General features: G+C 37.5%; 1 protein-coding gene across 1 annotated transcript in view; it reads left to right on the forward strand.

Moving 5' to 3' along the window:
* ARAP2 (ArfGAP with RhoGAP domain, ankyrin repeat and PH domain 2) overlaps positions 1–17,618 on the forward strand; it is a 179,080-nt gene that overhangs the window by 69,101 nt on the left and 92,361 nt on the right. Inside the window, exons 9-14 of the mRNA XM_065877252.1 lie at positions 319–434; positions 3,246–3,445; positions 6,873–6,958; positions 8,180–8,362; positions 10,921–11,095; positions 11,571–11,705. Coding sequence (XP_065733324.1) covers positions 319–434; positions 3,246–3,445; positions 6,873–6,958; positions 8,180–8,362; positions 10,921–11,095; positions 11,571–11,705 — 895 coding nt within the window. The remainder of the gene's footprint in view (positions 1–318; positions 435–3,245; positions 3,446–6,872; positions 6,959–8,179; positions 8,363–10,920; positions 11,096–11,570; positions 11,706–17,618) is intronic.

Genomic DNA, 17,618 nt, shown 5'->3' on the forward strand with positions numbered 1-17,618 from the left:
CTAAAGGTGAAAAAGTGCCTAACTGTTAACAGGAAGGCATATGTAGTTCAAGAGATATGTCCTAGTCAACTTGTGTTTCATGTGAAAAGACCCTTGCTTTATTAATAGACTGTCAAGCTTCAAATGCTATCGTGTTACCATGTATTGAAAGTGACTACCTAAAATAAAACCACTCTCGATCCATTTTTAATGAAATCATTCCATCTTTATATGTTGTAGTAAAATTTGATGAGATTTATTAAATTTTAGAGAATATAAATGTACTTTCAAAATCCATATTTTTGTTTCTTTATAATGTGTTGTTTTTCTCCAAACTAGGATTTTAAGAGTGGACTTGGTATTACCATAATTCCTATGAATGTAGCAAATGTAAAGCAAGTGGACCGAACTGTGAAACAGTCTTTTGAAATAATCACTCCCTATAGGAGTTTTAGGTAAGTTATATTTAAACATTTTTTGTTTGTACTACTACAGGAAAGCTTGAGTGATCCCCTTTTACATTGCCAGTGGTGATTTTACTTCTTATAGGACACTTAATAAAATTATGTTCTTTTTCATATTGTACAATTTATTAGCCAGTATATAAAAATATGCCAATAGGCACATGAAAAGATGCTCAATATCACTGATTATTAGAGGTACACAAATCAAAACTACAGTGAGGTATCACCTCACACCAGTCAGAATGGTCGTCATTAAAAAGTCTACAAATAATAAATGCTAGAGAGGGTGTGGAGAAAAGGGAACCCTCCTGCAGTGTTGTGGGAATGTAAATTGGTGCAGCCACTATGGAAAAGAGCATGGAGGTTCCTTAAAAAACTAAAAGTAGAGTTACCACATGATCCTACAATCTTACTCCTGGGCATATATCTGGAGAAAACTCTAATTGGAAAAGATACATGCGCCCCAGTGTTCACTGCAGCACTGTTTACAATAGCCAAGACATGGAAGCAACCTAAATGTCCATGGACAGATGAATGGGTAAAGAAGATGTGGTATATATATACAATGGAATATTACTCATCCATAAAAATAATGAAATCTTGCCATTTGCAGCAACACAGATGAACCTAGAGATTATAATACTAAGTGAAGACAGACAAAGACAAATATCATATGATATTGCTTATATGTGGAATCTTAGAAAAATGAAACAAATTAACTTATTTACAAAACAGAAACAGACTCACAGACATAGAAAACAGACTTATGGTTACCAAAGGGGATGGTGGGGAGGTAAATTAGGAATTTGGGATTAACATATACACACTACTATATATAGAATGGATAAACAACAAGTACCTACTGTATAGCACAGGAAACTATATTCAATATTTTGTAATAACTTATAATGGAAAAGAATATGAAAAAATATATGTATATATATAAAACTGAATCACTCTGCTGTACACCTGAAACAAAGAAAAAGTTTATGTTTTTACTTTTTCATATCGTGTAATTTATTATCCAGTGTATAATAACACCTTGAAAAAGTGATTTGAATAATCATACAACCTGAAAGATACTAATTTCATGAGATTTGTGTAGTTTCTTTTCATAATACCTCTTTTTCTTAGAAGGCTTGGTGATTTTTGATCCAGAAATATGTGAAAAATTACTTTATTTTGAAGGTATATAAAATAAAAAGAGATAATTACATTGTCTTTAAGCTGTATTGTTATTTTGCCCTCTTTTAGCCTAACCAAATACAGTCTGTCCTTTAAGAGCAATCCCTAATTACAACCGCTCCGTGATTTCCTAAAAGTAACCTCAGCTCAAAATGTTGCTGAATTTAATGGATCTCATAGCACGTATGATCAAATACCTTAGCATTTTGATACATGTCTTGTATTATGGCACTCTGGTAATTGCTTTATTATGACAATGAAACAGAAAACTTAATGTGTGTTCTTAATATGTGTTAATAATCTGTAATGACTCTGGGTGCACCACTCTCCCAGCACCTCAATGTGTTCATCACCCTGAAAGCTCTTCGAACCCCTGCTGTTTGGGGGATTTTATGGAGGTTTCACTTCATAGGCAAGATTGATGAAATCCTGGGCCATTGGTGATTAACTCTACCAGCCTCTCTCTCCTTCCCAGAGGTCACGGGGCAGGGCTGGTTGAAAGTTCCAAGTCTCTAGTCACATCTTGGTCTTCTGCTGACCAGCTCCCATCCTGAAGCTGTCTAGCCTTCAGCCACAAGCTATCTCATTAGCGTATAAAGGACTTTTATCATTCAGGGTATTCCAAGGGTTTGGGGAACTATATACCAGGAACCAGGGACTAAGACCAAGTATCTATTTTCCATTGTACCACATGGGCTCTGACCAATCTCTATAGAGAAGCAGAAACCACTAAGGAATTTATCAATATTATAGTGATGATGGAACCATGAAGTGATTCAAAAAATATAATCCGTGTAGGCCACTCAATTTCTTTATAGATTATGTAGAAAATGTTAATCCTCTGTTGTTTTCATTGTCTCTCAGAGCATTTTCATCTTCAGAACAGAAAGTTTCAGTATTAAGCATCATTTTGTGGGTCATTGACTGAGTTTGGAGCACTGTATGTAGCACATTTTCTGGCACATTATAAGTACTCAGTAAATATTTCTTGAAAGAGTGAACTGATGTTTTAATGTTTTATTCCTTCACTCGGGCACGCAATAAACACTAAGAATTACATGGCTAAAAATGAGTTAGAATGCTGTTAGAATAGTAATCACTTAAAACTCTTTTGATTTCTCAGTTTCTTAAAGCCATCTGGACATTCTTCTATTTTAAAAACAAGCATCTATTTTTAAGACAAAAAATCAAAATTTCTCGTGGGTGTTTTTGATAACTTAGTTTCAGACTATGGCATATTTTCTTGGCAAAATAAGCCAATAGTCCTGAAACTCTGCCAGTCTCTTATTGATTATTATGTAACCACTGCTTAGGAAGCATGACTTCTCTTTTAAGCTTTTGACCTAACAAGGTGATTTTTATATCCTGGTCAGAAAAATGTGTATGTTAATTTTGGTTCAAGATAGGTAAACAAAGTCATAAGCAATGTGGAAAGTTAAAGGAAAAAAATAGATTTCTCAATGAGATGATTTTTAACAGAAAAGACTCCAACTGCCTGGAAGGCATATTTTTCAGCAGCTGTTTAATTTATGAGTGAAATGAATATGCAAACTGAACATACTGCTTAATTGGCTTTTACAAGGGAGATCGATAATGCAGAAATGTTCATTGTTTCAGCTTTACAGCCGAGTCTGAAAAAGAGAAACAAGAGTGGATTGAAGCTGTGCAGCAATCGATAGCAGAAACTCTCTCTGATTATGAAGTAGCTGAGAAGATTTGGTTCAATGAGTCCAACAGGAGCTGTGCAGATTGTAAAGCCCCAAATCCTGACTGGGCATCCATCAATCTCTGTGTTGTCATCTGTAAGAAGTGTGCAGGTAATTAGTGATAAGTTATGCTCATCACTGTTTGGTGGCAGATTGGCACTGAATGCTCTTTAGTGTCGTATATACTGTGTCCCAGCTAATGGCTATGAAAAATAAAAACAGAGAAAATTTATTACATTTAAATCAAATTTAGGAATATCATTCTAAACTTCTCTTATGCATGACTTAAATATAAAAATTGATTTTTAAGCATGTAATCATTTTTTTGTGCCTGCTGGCCCATGTATGGATTTTAAAAAGACGATGCTGAAATTTTTAGGTTTTGGATGAATGTGTTTCAGAATGCACCCTGAACACGCTTGCACTTCGTATGATTTGTCCCTTTTTCCTCAGTCATATTTTGTAAGATCTATTTTTCACATCAACCTGCTCTGCACTCTAATCTTGGTTCACCAGATCTGGTATCTCTTATAACGAGAATTTTTATATAGAAGCATTTTCCAGGTGTATTGAAGTTTATGAAAGTAACCAGTACTGTGACTAATTTTCTTCTTGTGATCTTATACCTTACAAACTATTTGACAGCTCCTTGTATTTGGGAGGTAAGACAGCTGTCCAAGTGAGTAGAGGGAATGGACCCTAGCTTAGGTATGCGACCGTGGAGGTCTTGGAAAAAGTTAGCTACAACCTAAATTTTCCTTCAGCTTTTCAGCTCTACCAGGTACTGTGCTGTTCCTGGGAATTAAAATGCTCTGTAAGACAAGACATGACATTTTCTGCACAAATATATAAATAGTAATTGCAATAGAATGTGATAAGGGCAGGAATAGAGTTGAGCACAGGTTTCACTGAGAGAATGCAGAGGAAGAGCACCTCAAAGCAAAGACAGGACAGCTGCTTCAAGCCCTTCAGAGTTTTCTAGAGCTCTGTGCTACCACATTTCTCATCACACTGAGGTAGATGTCCTCATGAGCTGATCACCTACATCAGTAAAAAGCATCAGTTAATCCTCCTTGACTTCGTATTTTTTCCTAACCTCTTCTCCTCTCCAGTCTCACTGGAAGAGATAGCGTTTGTGTTGTTTAAGGCTTCTCTGTCTACATATGTTCCCTTCCTTTCCTCTCTTCTCAGGATCCTCACCCTGTCACTTATTCACTCTCTGTGTAAGTACAGTTGGTCCTCCTTATTCACGGTTCTACATCGAACAACTCTGGATCAAAAATATTTGAAAAACAAAAATTTACAGGAAGTTCAAAAAAGCAAAATTTGAATTTGCAGGTACCAGCAACTATTACATAACGTTTTATTATATTAGGTATTAAAAGTAATCTAGGGGATTCCCTGGCGGTGCAGTGGTTGAGAGTCCACCTGCCAATGCAGGGGACACGGGTTCGTGCCCCAGGCCGGGAATATCCCACTTGCGGTGGAGCGGCTAGGCCCGTGAGCCATGGCCACTGAGCCTGCGCGTCCGGAGCCTGTGCTCCGCAACGGGAGAGGCCACAACAGTGAGAGGCCTGTGTACAGCAAAAAAAAAAAAAAAAAAAAAAAGTAAACTAGACATGAATTAAAGTATACAAGGATGTGTGTGGGTTATATGCAGATATTATGGCCATTTTATACAAGGGATTTGAGCATCCTCGGATTTTGGTATCTGTGGGTGGTCCTGGTACCAATCCGAGATACCGAGGGACAACTGTATTCAACTATGGTTTATTTGGTTCAGCATATAAACTTGCATAATTCTGTTAACACCAGCTTTCTGAAAACTTACTATTCTCTTACGTATCATTCTCTGTTCTTTTTTCCTTTCATAGACAAGATACTTTCAAGTGTAGTGGTCTGCACAGGTTTTCTTCATTTCTTTAACTTCCTAGTGTATCATCAGGATCCTGTAATCAGTCTTCATTTCTCTCGCCTCCAGTAAAAATATTTTCACCACATTTACCAGTGTATTTTACCTCTCAGTTTCTGTGTGGTCAGTCCTATCTTCACTGCCTTCTCTGCAGTATTTGACAGTCTTGACCAATCTGTCGCTCAGTGACTTTCCATCCTCCCACAACTTCCGACACACCATTTTCTCTTAGTGTGCTCTTACTACTCTGGTCATCCTTTTCCAGGTTACTTTTCCTTTTCCTGCTCCTAAAATATGTGTGTTCCCTTGGATTATATCCTAAGCTCTCTTTCGCTCTGATGTTCCTGAGTGAGGTTGTCATTTGAATTCAATTCTCATTTTTAAGCAGGGGATTCTCACTCTGTTGGAAACTCTACTCTTATAGCTCCTGCTAGATTCTCAACTTGGATTTGCCCAAGATACCTCAAAATTAACATGATAAAATGGAGCTCTCATTGCTGCCCAGCTCATTACATTAAACTGTATATTCTCCTATATTCCAAATCTTGGTCAGAAGCAATACTATCTACCCTACACTGAAGCCTAAACCTTTAGAGACCCTCTTGACCCTTCCTCTTTTCTTAAAATCCACCAGGTCCCATCAATTTTATCTTCTGAATATCTCTAAATCTGTTCTCCACATTATTTCTTTTCCTGCTGCTTCAAGTCAGATTCGTTCCTAGGCTACTCCAGCATCCCTTCTTCCTGCATGCTTTTGAGCTTGACTCCTTTTGGTATTGCCTTTCTGTAGTCTTCATAAGTGCAAAGCTATGCAGATTCTTGCCATGGTAATTCTAGGGCTTTGTGCTCTGAGTAGTTTCCTTCTCAAAGAATGGAGGAAAGGAACCAATGTAATGTAGAGAGAGGAATGAGAGGAATGAGCTTTCTCATGTACATTAGGCAAAAGGTCCTTAAGATCAAGGATAATGTCTTATATACCTTTTTTCTGTCTCAGCTTAGAAAGAGTCTGACATATGCCTGAATGCCCAGTAATGGCTGAATGATGATTTATACAGCAGAATTAAATTGATTATGATAGAATGCTGGGCATTCTCTTCCAGGCATAATAGTAGAATAAAGAGTCGACTTTAGATTTTTAAGTAGGCATTTATTACAGTTGTAGCTAGTTTTTTTTAAGAGTAAAGGGATGATATCTGTATTCACTCACATAGGTATAATTTACACAGACCCATTATAAAATGTTTTCAGTGACCTACAATTTCTAGTTAATTACCAAACAATGAAAAATATATATATACGTATATACACATACATACATGCACACATACATGCATATGCACGCACACATATACACACATGTACATGTATACACACTTTTTAAAAGTGTAATTTTATACCAACACAGGGTGGTGATGGTGATTTCTGTTATCTTCAGTCTGGTTGGTTATGATTCCTGTATGATTACCACCACTACTGTAGGGTGGAAAGTAGGTATTGGTTTGTTTTAAGTTCAAAAGATATATTAATCCACACATACCTATACACGTACATATACACTTTTCTTTTTAAAGGTAAAATACGTTTACATACAAATTCAAATAGAAATCAATTGTTTCTTGACTTCAGGGCAACATAGATCTTTAGGACCAAAAGATTCCAAGGTTAGAAGTCTGAAAATGGATGCCAGCATTTGGAGCAATGAACTCATTGAGGTGAGTCCGACTTGACTGTGGTGGTGGTCAGCAGAGGTCCAGGAGGAGATGTGCAGTGGGGTGGTGTGGTTACTTTAAGAGCTCTCTGATCAATTCCTCACCACATTATAAAAATGGCTTATAGCCTGTTTGATAGTAGTAACTTTCTACTTTAACTTTCCGAATGCTTCCTAAATGAGACAGTTATTTTAAAAATAAAAAATACAAGGAGCTTTAATAGTAATAACTACTTGGGGCTTCCCTGGTGGCGCAGTGGTTGAGAGTCCGCCTGCCGATGCAAGGGACACAGGTTCGTGCCCCAGTGCGGAAAGATCCCACATGCCGCAGAGCGGCTGGGCCCGTGAGCCATGGCCACTGAGCCTGCGCGTCCGGAGCCTGTGCTCCGCAATGGGAGAGGCCACAAAAGTGAGAGGCCCACGTACTGCAAAAAAAAAATAGTAATAACTACTCTTAAAGGCTTGACAGCTTTTTTTAAAGCCAGAATTGACTTTCTTTTTAACCCAGCATGGATAAAATATCAGAAAAGTGAATGAAAACATTTGGCAAAATCGACTATTCTTTATCTTGGCCATGCTCTGTCAGTAACTGAGATCATGTCTAACTTGCTGTCTCCTGTATCCATTCTCTGCTCAGGTGTCTGTACCACTCACTGTCAACCACGTTAGCCCACCTACTCAGCCATTTTAAATGAATCTGTCTCAATGTGAGCTACCTTCAAAAAGTAGTATATATACTACCAAACGTAAAATAGATAGCTAGTGGGAAGCAGCCGCATAGCACAGGGAGATCAGCTCAGTACTTTGTGACCACCTAGAAGGGTGGGATAGGGAGGGTGGGAGGGAGACACAAGAGGGAGGAGATATGGGGATATATGTATATGTATAGCTGATTCACTTTGTTATACAGCAGAAACTAACACACCATTGAAAAGCAATTATACTCCAATAAAGATGTTTAAAAAAAAAGTAATAATGCTTTTGCTGCAATTTGTGTTGCTTGCAGTTTCTTTTCTAGCTATTCTTTTACCACTATTACGAGCAGCTAGACTATTTAAAATAGAAATAGTATCTGCTTTCACACTCCATCTTCTGGAAAAAGTTGGGTCTTGTATTTTGCATATTTTGTACCAAGCTATGCTTTAATGTCATGTGAGTCAGTTTTCTGCAGATTCAAATACATTTTGTGAATTGATATGTTTTATATATTTTTTTGATAATTCAGCTTTTTATTGTCATTGGAAACAAAAGAGCTAATGACTTTTGGGCTGGTAGTCTTCAAAAAGATGAAGAATTACACGTGGACTCTCCAGTAGAAAAGAGGAAAAACTTTATCACTCGGAAATACAAAGAAGGAAGATTCAGAAAAACCCTTTGGGCATCTCTTACCAAGGAAGAATTAAATAAGGTAACCAATGAAATGTAACAAAAAACATAGATATTAAGGTCTTTTTAAATATATGCCAAGGGTTTTGGAAAAAAGTTAAAAAAATTTTTTGCTATTGCATAATATTATTGTTTAATTTTATTTCCTTGTGAGATTGTGCCATTGTTTTTTTTCCTTCATTTCACTTGAGGATTCGTTATCAATAGCGAATAAACTGTCCCTAACTGAAGTTTCTATCTGACGTAGTTTCTATCTGAGGTAGGCCATTAAAACATTTCTATCTACGTCTATCTGACGTAGTTTCTATCTGACGTAGGCCATTAAAACACACCATTTAAAACTTCGACAATTTTCCCCATTTTAGGGACAGGATACTGAACATAACTTCAGCCAGTACATTGTTGACTTGCTATCACCAAAATAAACTTCAGTTACTCAATTAATTTATTTTTAAAAGCAGGAGTTTGTTTAGTGCCATTGATTTGAAGTGTCGTTTGCCTTTGGTTGAGTTATTCCAGGTCTTCTTGTGACCATTTTATGTTGCCCTTTTGGCAAAGAATTTGTTAAGCATCCTGCCCGCCTCTCCTTTATTGATTTTTGTGTTTGTTGCTTGTGGTGTCACATCCAAAAAATCATTGCCAATACTGATGTCAAAGAGCTTACCACTTATGTTTTTTCTAGAAGTTTTATGGTATCAGGTCTTATGTTTAAGTCTTTAATACATTTCAAATTAATTTTTGTGAGCAGTGTAAGGTAGGGGTCCAATTTCATTTTTTTTTTTTTTTTCGCACGTAGTTACTCAGTTTCCCAGCATCATTTGTTGAAGAGACTATCCTTTCTCCATTGAGTGTTTGTGGTGAATAGATATTTATTGCACACTCACTCATTGCTGAATTCATTTTAGGTTCCAGGGGTACAGTTGTAGTAAACAGTAGATGTGATTCTTTTATTCATGAGAGTGATCTGCACGCAGGGGAGATTGACCATAAACAGCTGCATGCCAATAAATATACCATAGCAAATGCACACTGTAAAGGAAAAGAATAGGGTAATGAGAGAGAGAATGAGAGGAAATACGTGGGATTAGATTGTGAGAGCAGTCAGAGGCTATATCCCAGTGGAGGGATGTTAGCTGTTTCACTTTCCAGTATCCTCATTTTGCAGGTGCAGAAAAACTAAGACCTGGAGATGAGAAGGAATTGCCCAAAATCACCTAGCAAATTAGTACAGTCAGGTACAAGAATTTAGGTTTCTTGATTTTGATGTGAAGGAAATTGTAGAGGTTAGCTAGACCATGGTAGAAAAGATAAGTACTCTTTTAGTAGTAGACCCTCTAGGCTGGAGCTGTGAAATGTGTCCTGGGACTTCTTGGTTGTACGCTCTTCTCTGAGCTGCCCATTGGGATAATCAGCGAGTGATTGTCCTGAAGTTGCATTACAGAGAGCAAATTAACCAGTCATCTGTCCAGGTGCACCGTGTCAGGAAGGACGAATATGGTGAACCCAAGGCTAAGAAGTCAGACGGAATCAGGGTGCCAAATCAGAGAGTTCAGAAGCAAATGGAAAGCCAGTAAAGTGTGGAAGCAAGAAGAGGGGATGGGAAAAGTTGTGAAGGCAGCTTATTATTTCAAAGGAAAAAACATCATGTTCCAGGAGTTTTACTGTTTGTACAATGATGATGTATACCATGTCAGTCATGTCTTATTGTGTCTTGCTTACTGTTCCTCCTCCCTACCTATACCCCCTTCCAAAAGGAAGGATCCTGAATTTGTACACATCTTTCAAATTCCCAAAGCATAACGGTAATTTAAAGATTCCTCACATCCCGATTGCTCTGGAAAATACAGACATACAGACATATATGCATACAACATTCATATGACATAACAAAACATTTAGTGGATGCTTCATTACTACGTTTGAAGTATTTTGAATTTTCTGAGCATCAGCCATTGTCATAGTATGTAAACATACAAAATATCTTCCACAGCAAATATGACGGATTTGAAGATTTGGAACATCACAGGAACAAAACGTGAATTGAGATTTGGACATCTTCAGTTGAAATTTAAATTCATGTAGAGCAGGCCTTTTTTTGTCTGTTGGTTAATTCAGGGCATAATGATTATTAGATTTATTTGTTAAAAAGGAATACAGGGGGCTTCCCTGGTGGCGCAGTGGTTAAGAATCCACCTGCCAGTGCAGGGGACACGGGTTCGAGCCCTGCACCTGGAAGATCCCACATGCCACAGAGCAGCTTGAGCCCGCGTGCCGCAACTAATGAAGCCCACGCGCCTAGAGGCCGTGTTCCGCAACAAGAGAAGCCACCGCACTGAGAAGCCCGAGCACCACAATGAAGAGTAGCCCCCGCAAGCCGCAACTAAAGAAAGCTCGCGTGCAACAACAAAGACACAACGCAGCCAAGATAAATAAATAAATAAATAAATAAATAAATAAAAATTAAAAAAAAAAAAGGAATACAGACTTCCTCTCATAAATGAATTGGCAGACTTTCACACATTTTAATAGCTAGAATCATACTTTCTTCACTTAAAAATTGTATTTTCTTTTATTGACCAGGCTCTGTGTGCTGCTGTGGTGAAACCAGATGTTCTGGAAACAATGGCTTTGCTGTTCAGTGGAGCAGATGTCATGTGTGCAACAGGTGACCCTGAGCATAGCACCCCTTATCTGCTGGCCAAGAAGGCGGGGCAGAGTCTGCAAATGGAATTTCTCTACCATAACAAATTCTCAGGTTAGTCCCTATCCCTTCACTAGCCTGATCTCTCCTTATATATCCCCAACAGAACTGAAGCACGAACCTGTTTGTTTCTCAAATCATAAAAACCATCAGAATGAAAAGAAAATGTAATTACCAAAAAGATGGATGATGCTTATCAAGACCCATGTTTTATTTCATTTAAAGGGAAAGTTTAGGAAATAAATCTTTTATGTGTCTTTAATTTTATAAATGGGAGATTAAAATAGTTCATCCCACATGATCATTTTCACCAAAATTAAATCTGATTTTCATGCATGAATAATAAATACAACTGAAGTGCTTACTTGCAAACTTTATGCAAAGTAAAATAAATATCTCTGTATATTTATTCTGCGGTATATTTGAAGTAGTTTTTCTTCTACCTCAAAACTCACCTACATATTTATAAGCAAAGGGAAAACTGTTTACATTTCAGATTTCAGATGTGTTATTTCTGTAACTTTTCTAGATTTCCCTCAACATGACATACATGCTGAAGGTGGATTAAGTCAAGAGTCCTCCCAGTCGACGTTCCTCTGTGACTTTTTGTATCAGGCTCCTGCTGCAGCTTCTAAACTCTCTTCAGAAAAAAAAATCCTTGAAGGTATCTTTTCTTGCTCCTTTTAGATTTGTTATCTGGTAAAATTTTATTTCATTATCAAAACAATTAGGTTTAAATTTTGATTGTTTTTTTCTCTTAATATGTTAGATTTGATCTTGCGGTAGAGAAATATTTTTTTTTAGGTTTTATAAATGCTTCCAGGCACAGATATTATTTCATGCACTGCAGCAAAGATTTACCACTGGTTTGGAATGCTGAGTGAATTCTCAGCAAAATTCAGTGACATCTACCTCAGGGCCAACCAATTCTGTTTTCAGGATTTAAGGGTTATTCCAAAGAAATGTGAAACTTAGCCCCTTCCATTCGGGACAGAAACCCTAACTGGGGAGATAATATAGATAAATGTCAACATGTAGGAAGAACTGACAAGTTTTCAGTACATATTCTATCAGTATTCTATCAGCATGTTCTATCAGTAGTTCAGTTTGTTCCGATGATAAGTGTGTGTGTGTGTCTGTGTAAGTAAAATAAAGCTTAAGCATGGTTTCAGAAAAATGATGTGAATTAATTTGATTTAACAACCTATTCTAGGTTTGTGGCGTTAATCTTAGCAGAATCATCATTTATCCATCTATCCTTTCAGCTCCTTGAATCAGGCATGTGCTGGGCATTCGGCATATGAAAATGAGTAAGACAGAGGCCTCATGCTCTTGCTATATACATTTGAACTAATTTTAGAAATGTAGGCATGAAAATATAATGATCTCTGTCTCACTGGAGCAAAGAGAATTTAAGAGAGATTAAGCTGTACAGGCCAGTTGATGATAGATATTCAGAGGCTTGGGAGCCTGGTTAGTAATTCCCTAGGTGGTAAAATCCAGCTATATTACTCGATCAAAGGAACAACAGGATGAAAAACTCACTTTAGAATGTTAATCTTGATCCTCATGCACTTGAAGTGATTATTTCAGTTAAAGGCTTTATTTCCAAAAAAAAATTGTAACCCTAAGCAGAATTGTACTGAGATTAATTATACTTTATTAGATTTTCCTGTAAACAGTACCTCTCCTTTAGTGAGCATGTACTATGTGTAAGGCATCGCTTTTTTATGTTCATTGTAATCCTCATAAAAGCTCTGCAAGATAGTTGATATTATGCTGATTTCACATGAACGGTGGAGGAACTTGACATGAAGCTGAGTTTTACATCTGATTTGTGTTATAATTGTTATTGTAAAACTTTGGCTTTGGTGAGTGTGATGGCTGGGTGACACTAGATGGCAGAGCATTTTTATTCTTTGAGCTTAGGGTTTTTTTGGTTCTTTCAGCAAGTGGTTTTTATTGTCTTCCTTTACTCAATCTAACCAATAATAAATAACGAATTTTACAGAGATTTTCTCATCTTCCATTGCTCCTTGTCTATATTTAACCCTTAAGTAGTCGAAAGTTGAGTGATCAGGAGGGAAGAAGTATCAGAACAATCTGTGAATTGGCGATAGTCATTATTAAAATAATTGAATAACAAGGCAATTAATGTACTTGTTAATAAGTGTACAAGCTTTCTAGAATGTTTCTTCTAAATTGTAGGATATCTTAGATCCACCCTTCAAACCACTTATACAAAGATGAAATAGGGAATTTGAAATATAAGCTTTGCTTCCTAAAGCTTCTCAATATATCATAAGTACTCTGCAGGCTAAAAATTAGCTTTTATTTGTTTTTTGGCAATTCTGGTTGTAATATTTATAGACTTACCAGTTTGTTTTAATATTTCATTGAAATAGATTGTTTTTCTTAATCACTTGAGGACTGAATTGATGTTTTAAACTTGTAACTAAATCATTCTTTCCTTTTTATCTTTTATAAGTTAACTATGGATTTTTGTTGTTAAAATTTACTTCAAAAAACAGAAACCAGTGCATTCTCCATATATGTAATTTAATTGGGGATATTTTCTCACTTTGGAGCATTCGGTTTTAAGTAATGGGAAACTGAACTTTTGTATTTTGACCGTACAGCACGCAGAAATGATTTCATTGGAAAATAATCTAATGACAGGGTATTCTTTGATGGTCTTCATTTCTTCCATCCAGTGTGTCTCTCATTTAAGACTCAGGATAGACCATGAATCAGTTGGCTACCCTCCATCTTCACTAACATCGTCCTAGCTCCAGCCACCATCCTGTCCTGCCTGGGCTGTAATACGCCCACCCGCATCCCATGCCCCAACCCCGCTTACTTGCCGATATTTGCCCTAGCTTCCCTCCAAACCATTCCCCAAAACAGTCTTAGTGACTGTTGAAAAAGTAAATCAGATCATGTATTTCCATCATTCAAATACATTTAATGGCTTCCCATGACAGAGTATAACTCTCTTCCTTATTAAGACCTTAAAGACCTTCTCGTGCCTTCCCCCTTTCATCTCACATCCTTCCTTCCTATTCTGCACGCCTGGCCACACTCGTTTCCTGTCTGTTCCTGCAACATGCCGTGTTCTTTTCTGCCTCCTCTGGACCTTTGTGATTGCCATTCCCTCTGCAAGGAGCGCACTTCCCCCAGCCTGACTGCTTCTCATCTCTCGGGGGATCAGTTCAGTGCTACCTGGTTGGAGAGACCTCTTTGGCAGCCCACTACAGAGTGCACCCACTGTCAGCTCTTCTCTTTCACAGTCTGCAGCTTATTTCTGTCGTAGCACTCGTCGCATGAAAATGATCCTTCCTTCTTTGATTTGTTTCTCTCCCCCTCTGGAGTGAAAGCTCATTGAGGCATCAGCATTTTCTGGCTTATTCAGGATTATCAAATCTCTGGTGCCTAAAACAGTGTCCACACATAGTAGTCATGTGATAAATATGTGTTGAATACATAGGCATTTCTCTAATCACATTACTACCAGGGTAAAAGCACACCTGACTTAATATAATTTTTATTGAAGTATAGTTTCTGTACAACATTGTATAAGTTACAGGTGTACCATGTAGTGATTCACAAGTTTTAAAGGCTATATTCCATTTATAGTTATTAGTTAATATTCTGAACAAAACACATTTTGTTCAGAAAAAGCCTACTTAAAAATGAAGAAGAAAAAGTCGAACTACCAAGAAACGTAGAGTTCTGGTGGGTTTTTTTGTTTTTCTTTTCTGTCAAGATTCTGCAGTGGTGGTACTCCTGTTGAGCACCAGCTTTATGGGAAAACTGAATTATTTGGAAAGATTTAGAGATTAAAGTGTGGTTGTCACCTTTGCCTCTGAAAGCATCTGGACTGCATACTTCCATCAGGGCTTGTCAGGATGGCCATAGAATAGACTGATTAGAAACAAACAAAAAAGTCGGGGAATAGAATGCATGCAAGTCCTTCAGAGAGTTACAGAGGCTTCAAATTGTCAGTTCAGGTTTTCAGGATTTGAAGTTCTTCTAGCCTCTGGTTATGAAGACTGATCTGTATTTTTCTTTTTCTTCCCAATTTAGTGTTCATGAAAGGAAAGATTGATAGCTCTTGTTAAACCAAAGTGTAGAGCTGAATAATAGCATCCTGGTTTTGTTTTCGGTTTTCTCCCCTCAACTGTATTATTTTCCCTTGGTATCTTACCTTGATTTGTTGACACAGCGTTTGATTTTTAAAAAGAAAGTGGTTGATACGGTTTACTAGAAATTCTCTATTAACTGTTTATATTTTCTTTTATAGATTAGCATTGAGGAATTTTGAAGGTCTTTTGTTCTATAAATACCTAACTCGTAGAGTTTAAAAATGTTTCTCCAAGGCTGTAATACATTTATTTTAAATCAAAAGGATTCCTAGTGTGTATTCCTGTCTTCTGTGAACACTGAATGCCATCAGTTGAGGAAATTCTTCATCAGGAAACAACGTGATGGTTTCAAAAAATAATAGTTTCGTCTTAACTATCATACCTTTATTGTGCACATATCTATTTGAAGGTATGACCTCTGCAGTACCCTGATGCATTTTAAAAATGGACATACATGCTTCAAGCATGTAACAGGCACAGAGAGGCAGTCTGTGAAGTAGACAGAAGGGTAGCTTCCCTAGTTGACTGCCTGGGTGTTACCCCCAGCTCTGATGTACTTGTGTGATGTTGGGAAGGTCAATCAACCAGCTTGTGCCTGTGGGCAGGGTATAAGGAAAGGGATATGCAGTAATACAACTGACCTAACTGGGTTGTTCTGAGGATTCAGTGAGTTAATGTGCATAAGATGTGTAGAACAGTGCGTGCCACGTGCATATAACGATAAGGGGAGGAGGAAGAGTAGCAGAGAGGCGATCCATGTACACAGCTGCTTCTGGTTTCCAGTAGGTATATCCTACAGGTGGTAGCTGACAACCAACCTGCCCAGCTCTGTTATAGTATCTACATCACTTCGTAGGAGTATTTCAGTAGGTCACCTCTGGAGTTCTTTAGTTGTGTGTGAGTAAATTCCAGTAGTGTTTTTCTTCCCTGATCTAAACGTCAAGGTTGAATAGAAACAGAGAACAACCCCTCCAGCCAGTACAACCACCATACACACAACCTTGTGTCTAGTAAATACCTTGTGTCCTCAGAGTTGCCCGTTCTGTGCACCATCTGGTGGACATCTTCTGGTAACTGATTAAAAAGTAAGACTTCTGTAGCAGAAAGGGTATCCTGTCTGAATTAGCCCAAGCAGACCAATGCCATCCAACGTAATTTTGTTGAAACTTTTGGTTGCTTCCCAGATGAATAGAAATGTCAGGATTTACTATCACAGCTTTGTTATTATAAATCCTCAAAGGTAATATCTGTGCCCACTTGGTTTGACCTCTGACCTGTTTTCACTTATAAAAATGAAGCTCATCAAGGGTTATGGTGATGATGCTACAGGATTAAATCTCCTCAAGCCCATATTTCTAACTTACAGTGAGCCTGTACTCACCTTTTAAAAGAGATCTGTCATTTGTTTCCCACTAGAATTAACATAATTAGATTCTGCATTTACATTTATTTTATGCATCATGCATTTGGCACTTTTTGTTTAAGACCTTCCAATGGCTCCCACTTGTCTACAGGTACAAACTCCTGAACACCTGTCTTGTAAGACTCCTGGGGCCTGGCCTCTGCCATGAGCCTTCAGTCTTGTTTCCTAGGTCCTAACTTCACGTGTAATCGCTTTCTTTGGCCAGGTAGGTTTTTGGCAGTTTCCCCTTTCTATGACTTTCCTCCCACAGTTCTTTCTCAGAATTATGGAATGATTGTAGCTCAGAAAGCAGTTTTTGCTGCTTTAGAAACATCCTTTTCAGTCATAAATGACTAGTTCAAAAGCTGTATTTTTGTTTGAAGTTATTTTCTTACCACTCCAGTTTGAGGGTAGCTTCGCTCCAAGAATGGGTCTAACCTTTGTAGGGTCCACTTCAGGATGATGATGAGAGAGACAGAGCTCTTACTAAAGTAGAGGCAGTTACCTCCTTATTCTGAAGACCAACTGCTATTTTCTGCCCTTGTTTTACTGGATCTCTTTCTATATTTAATGTTGGTAATCATTCCTTTCATAAATGCTCACCGCTTTCCTGTTTTATACACCGTCTCTTCTCATTTGCTTCATTGCTTTCATGGACCCTTCTATATCCATTGTTCCCTAAGTTCCCTAAGATTTTATCCTTGGTTACTGTGTATTTTCAACCACTAGCTGTATGCTAAAGACTTTCTGGTCATTGAGGCCTTTCCTTGCTCTGAAGATGCAAATTCATAGGGTGATCTGCCTAATAGGTGTTGCTACTTGGATTTCCAGGGGATAGCTCTCATTTAGTATATATCAAAGGAAATTCAGGTTACATGCACTAAAACTGTTTCTATTTTATTTTCTTGTAGAAAAAAGTAAACATTTCTGCCCACCTTGTAATCAAAGCTAAAAATGATACAACCATTAATAAATTCTCCCTTACTCCCTTCATCCCATCAATACATGTTGTATCCCTTTAAAACACAAA

This window comes from Phocoena phocoena, chromosome 5 (genome assembly GCF_963924675.1).
Source record: "Phocoena phocoena chromosome 5, mPhoPho1.1, whole genome shotgun sequence".
NCBI lineage: Eukaryota > Metazoa > Chordata > Mammalia > Artiodactyla > Phocoenidae > Phocoena > Phocoena phocoena.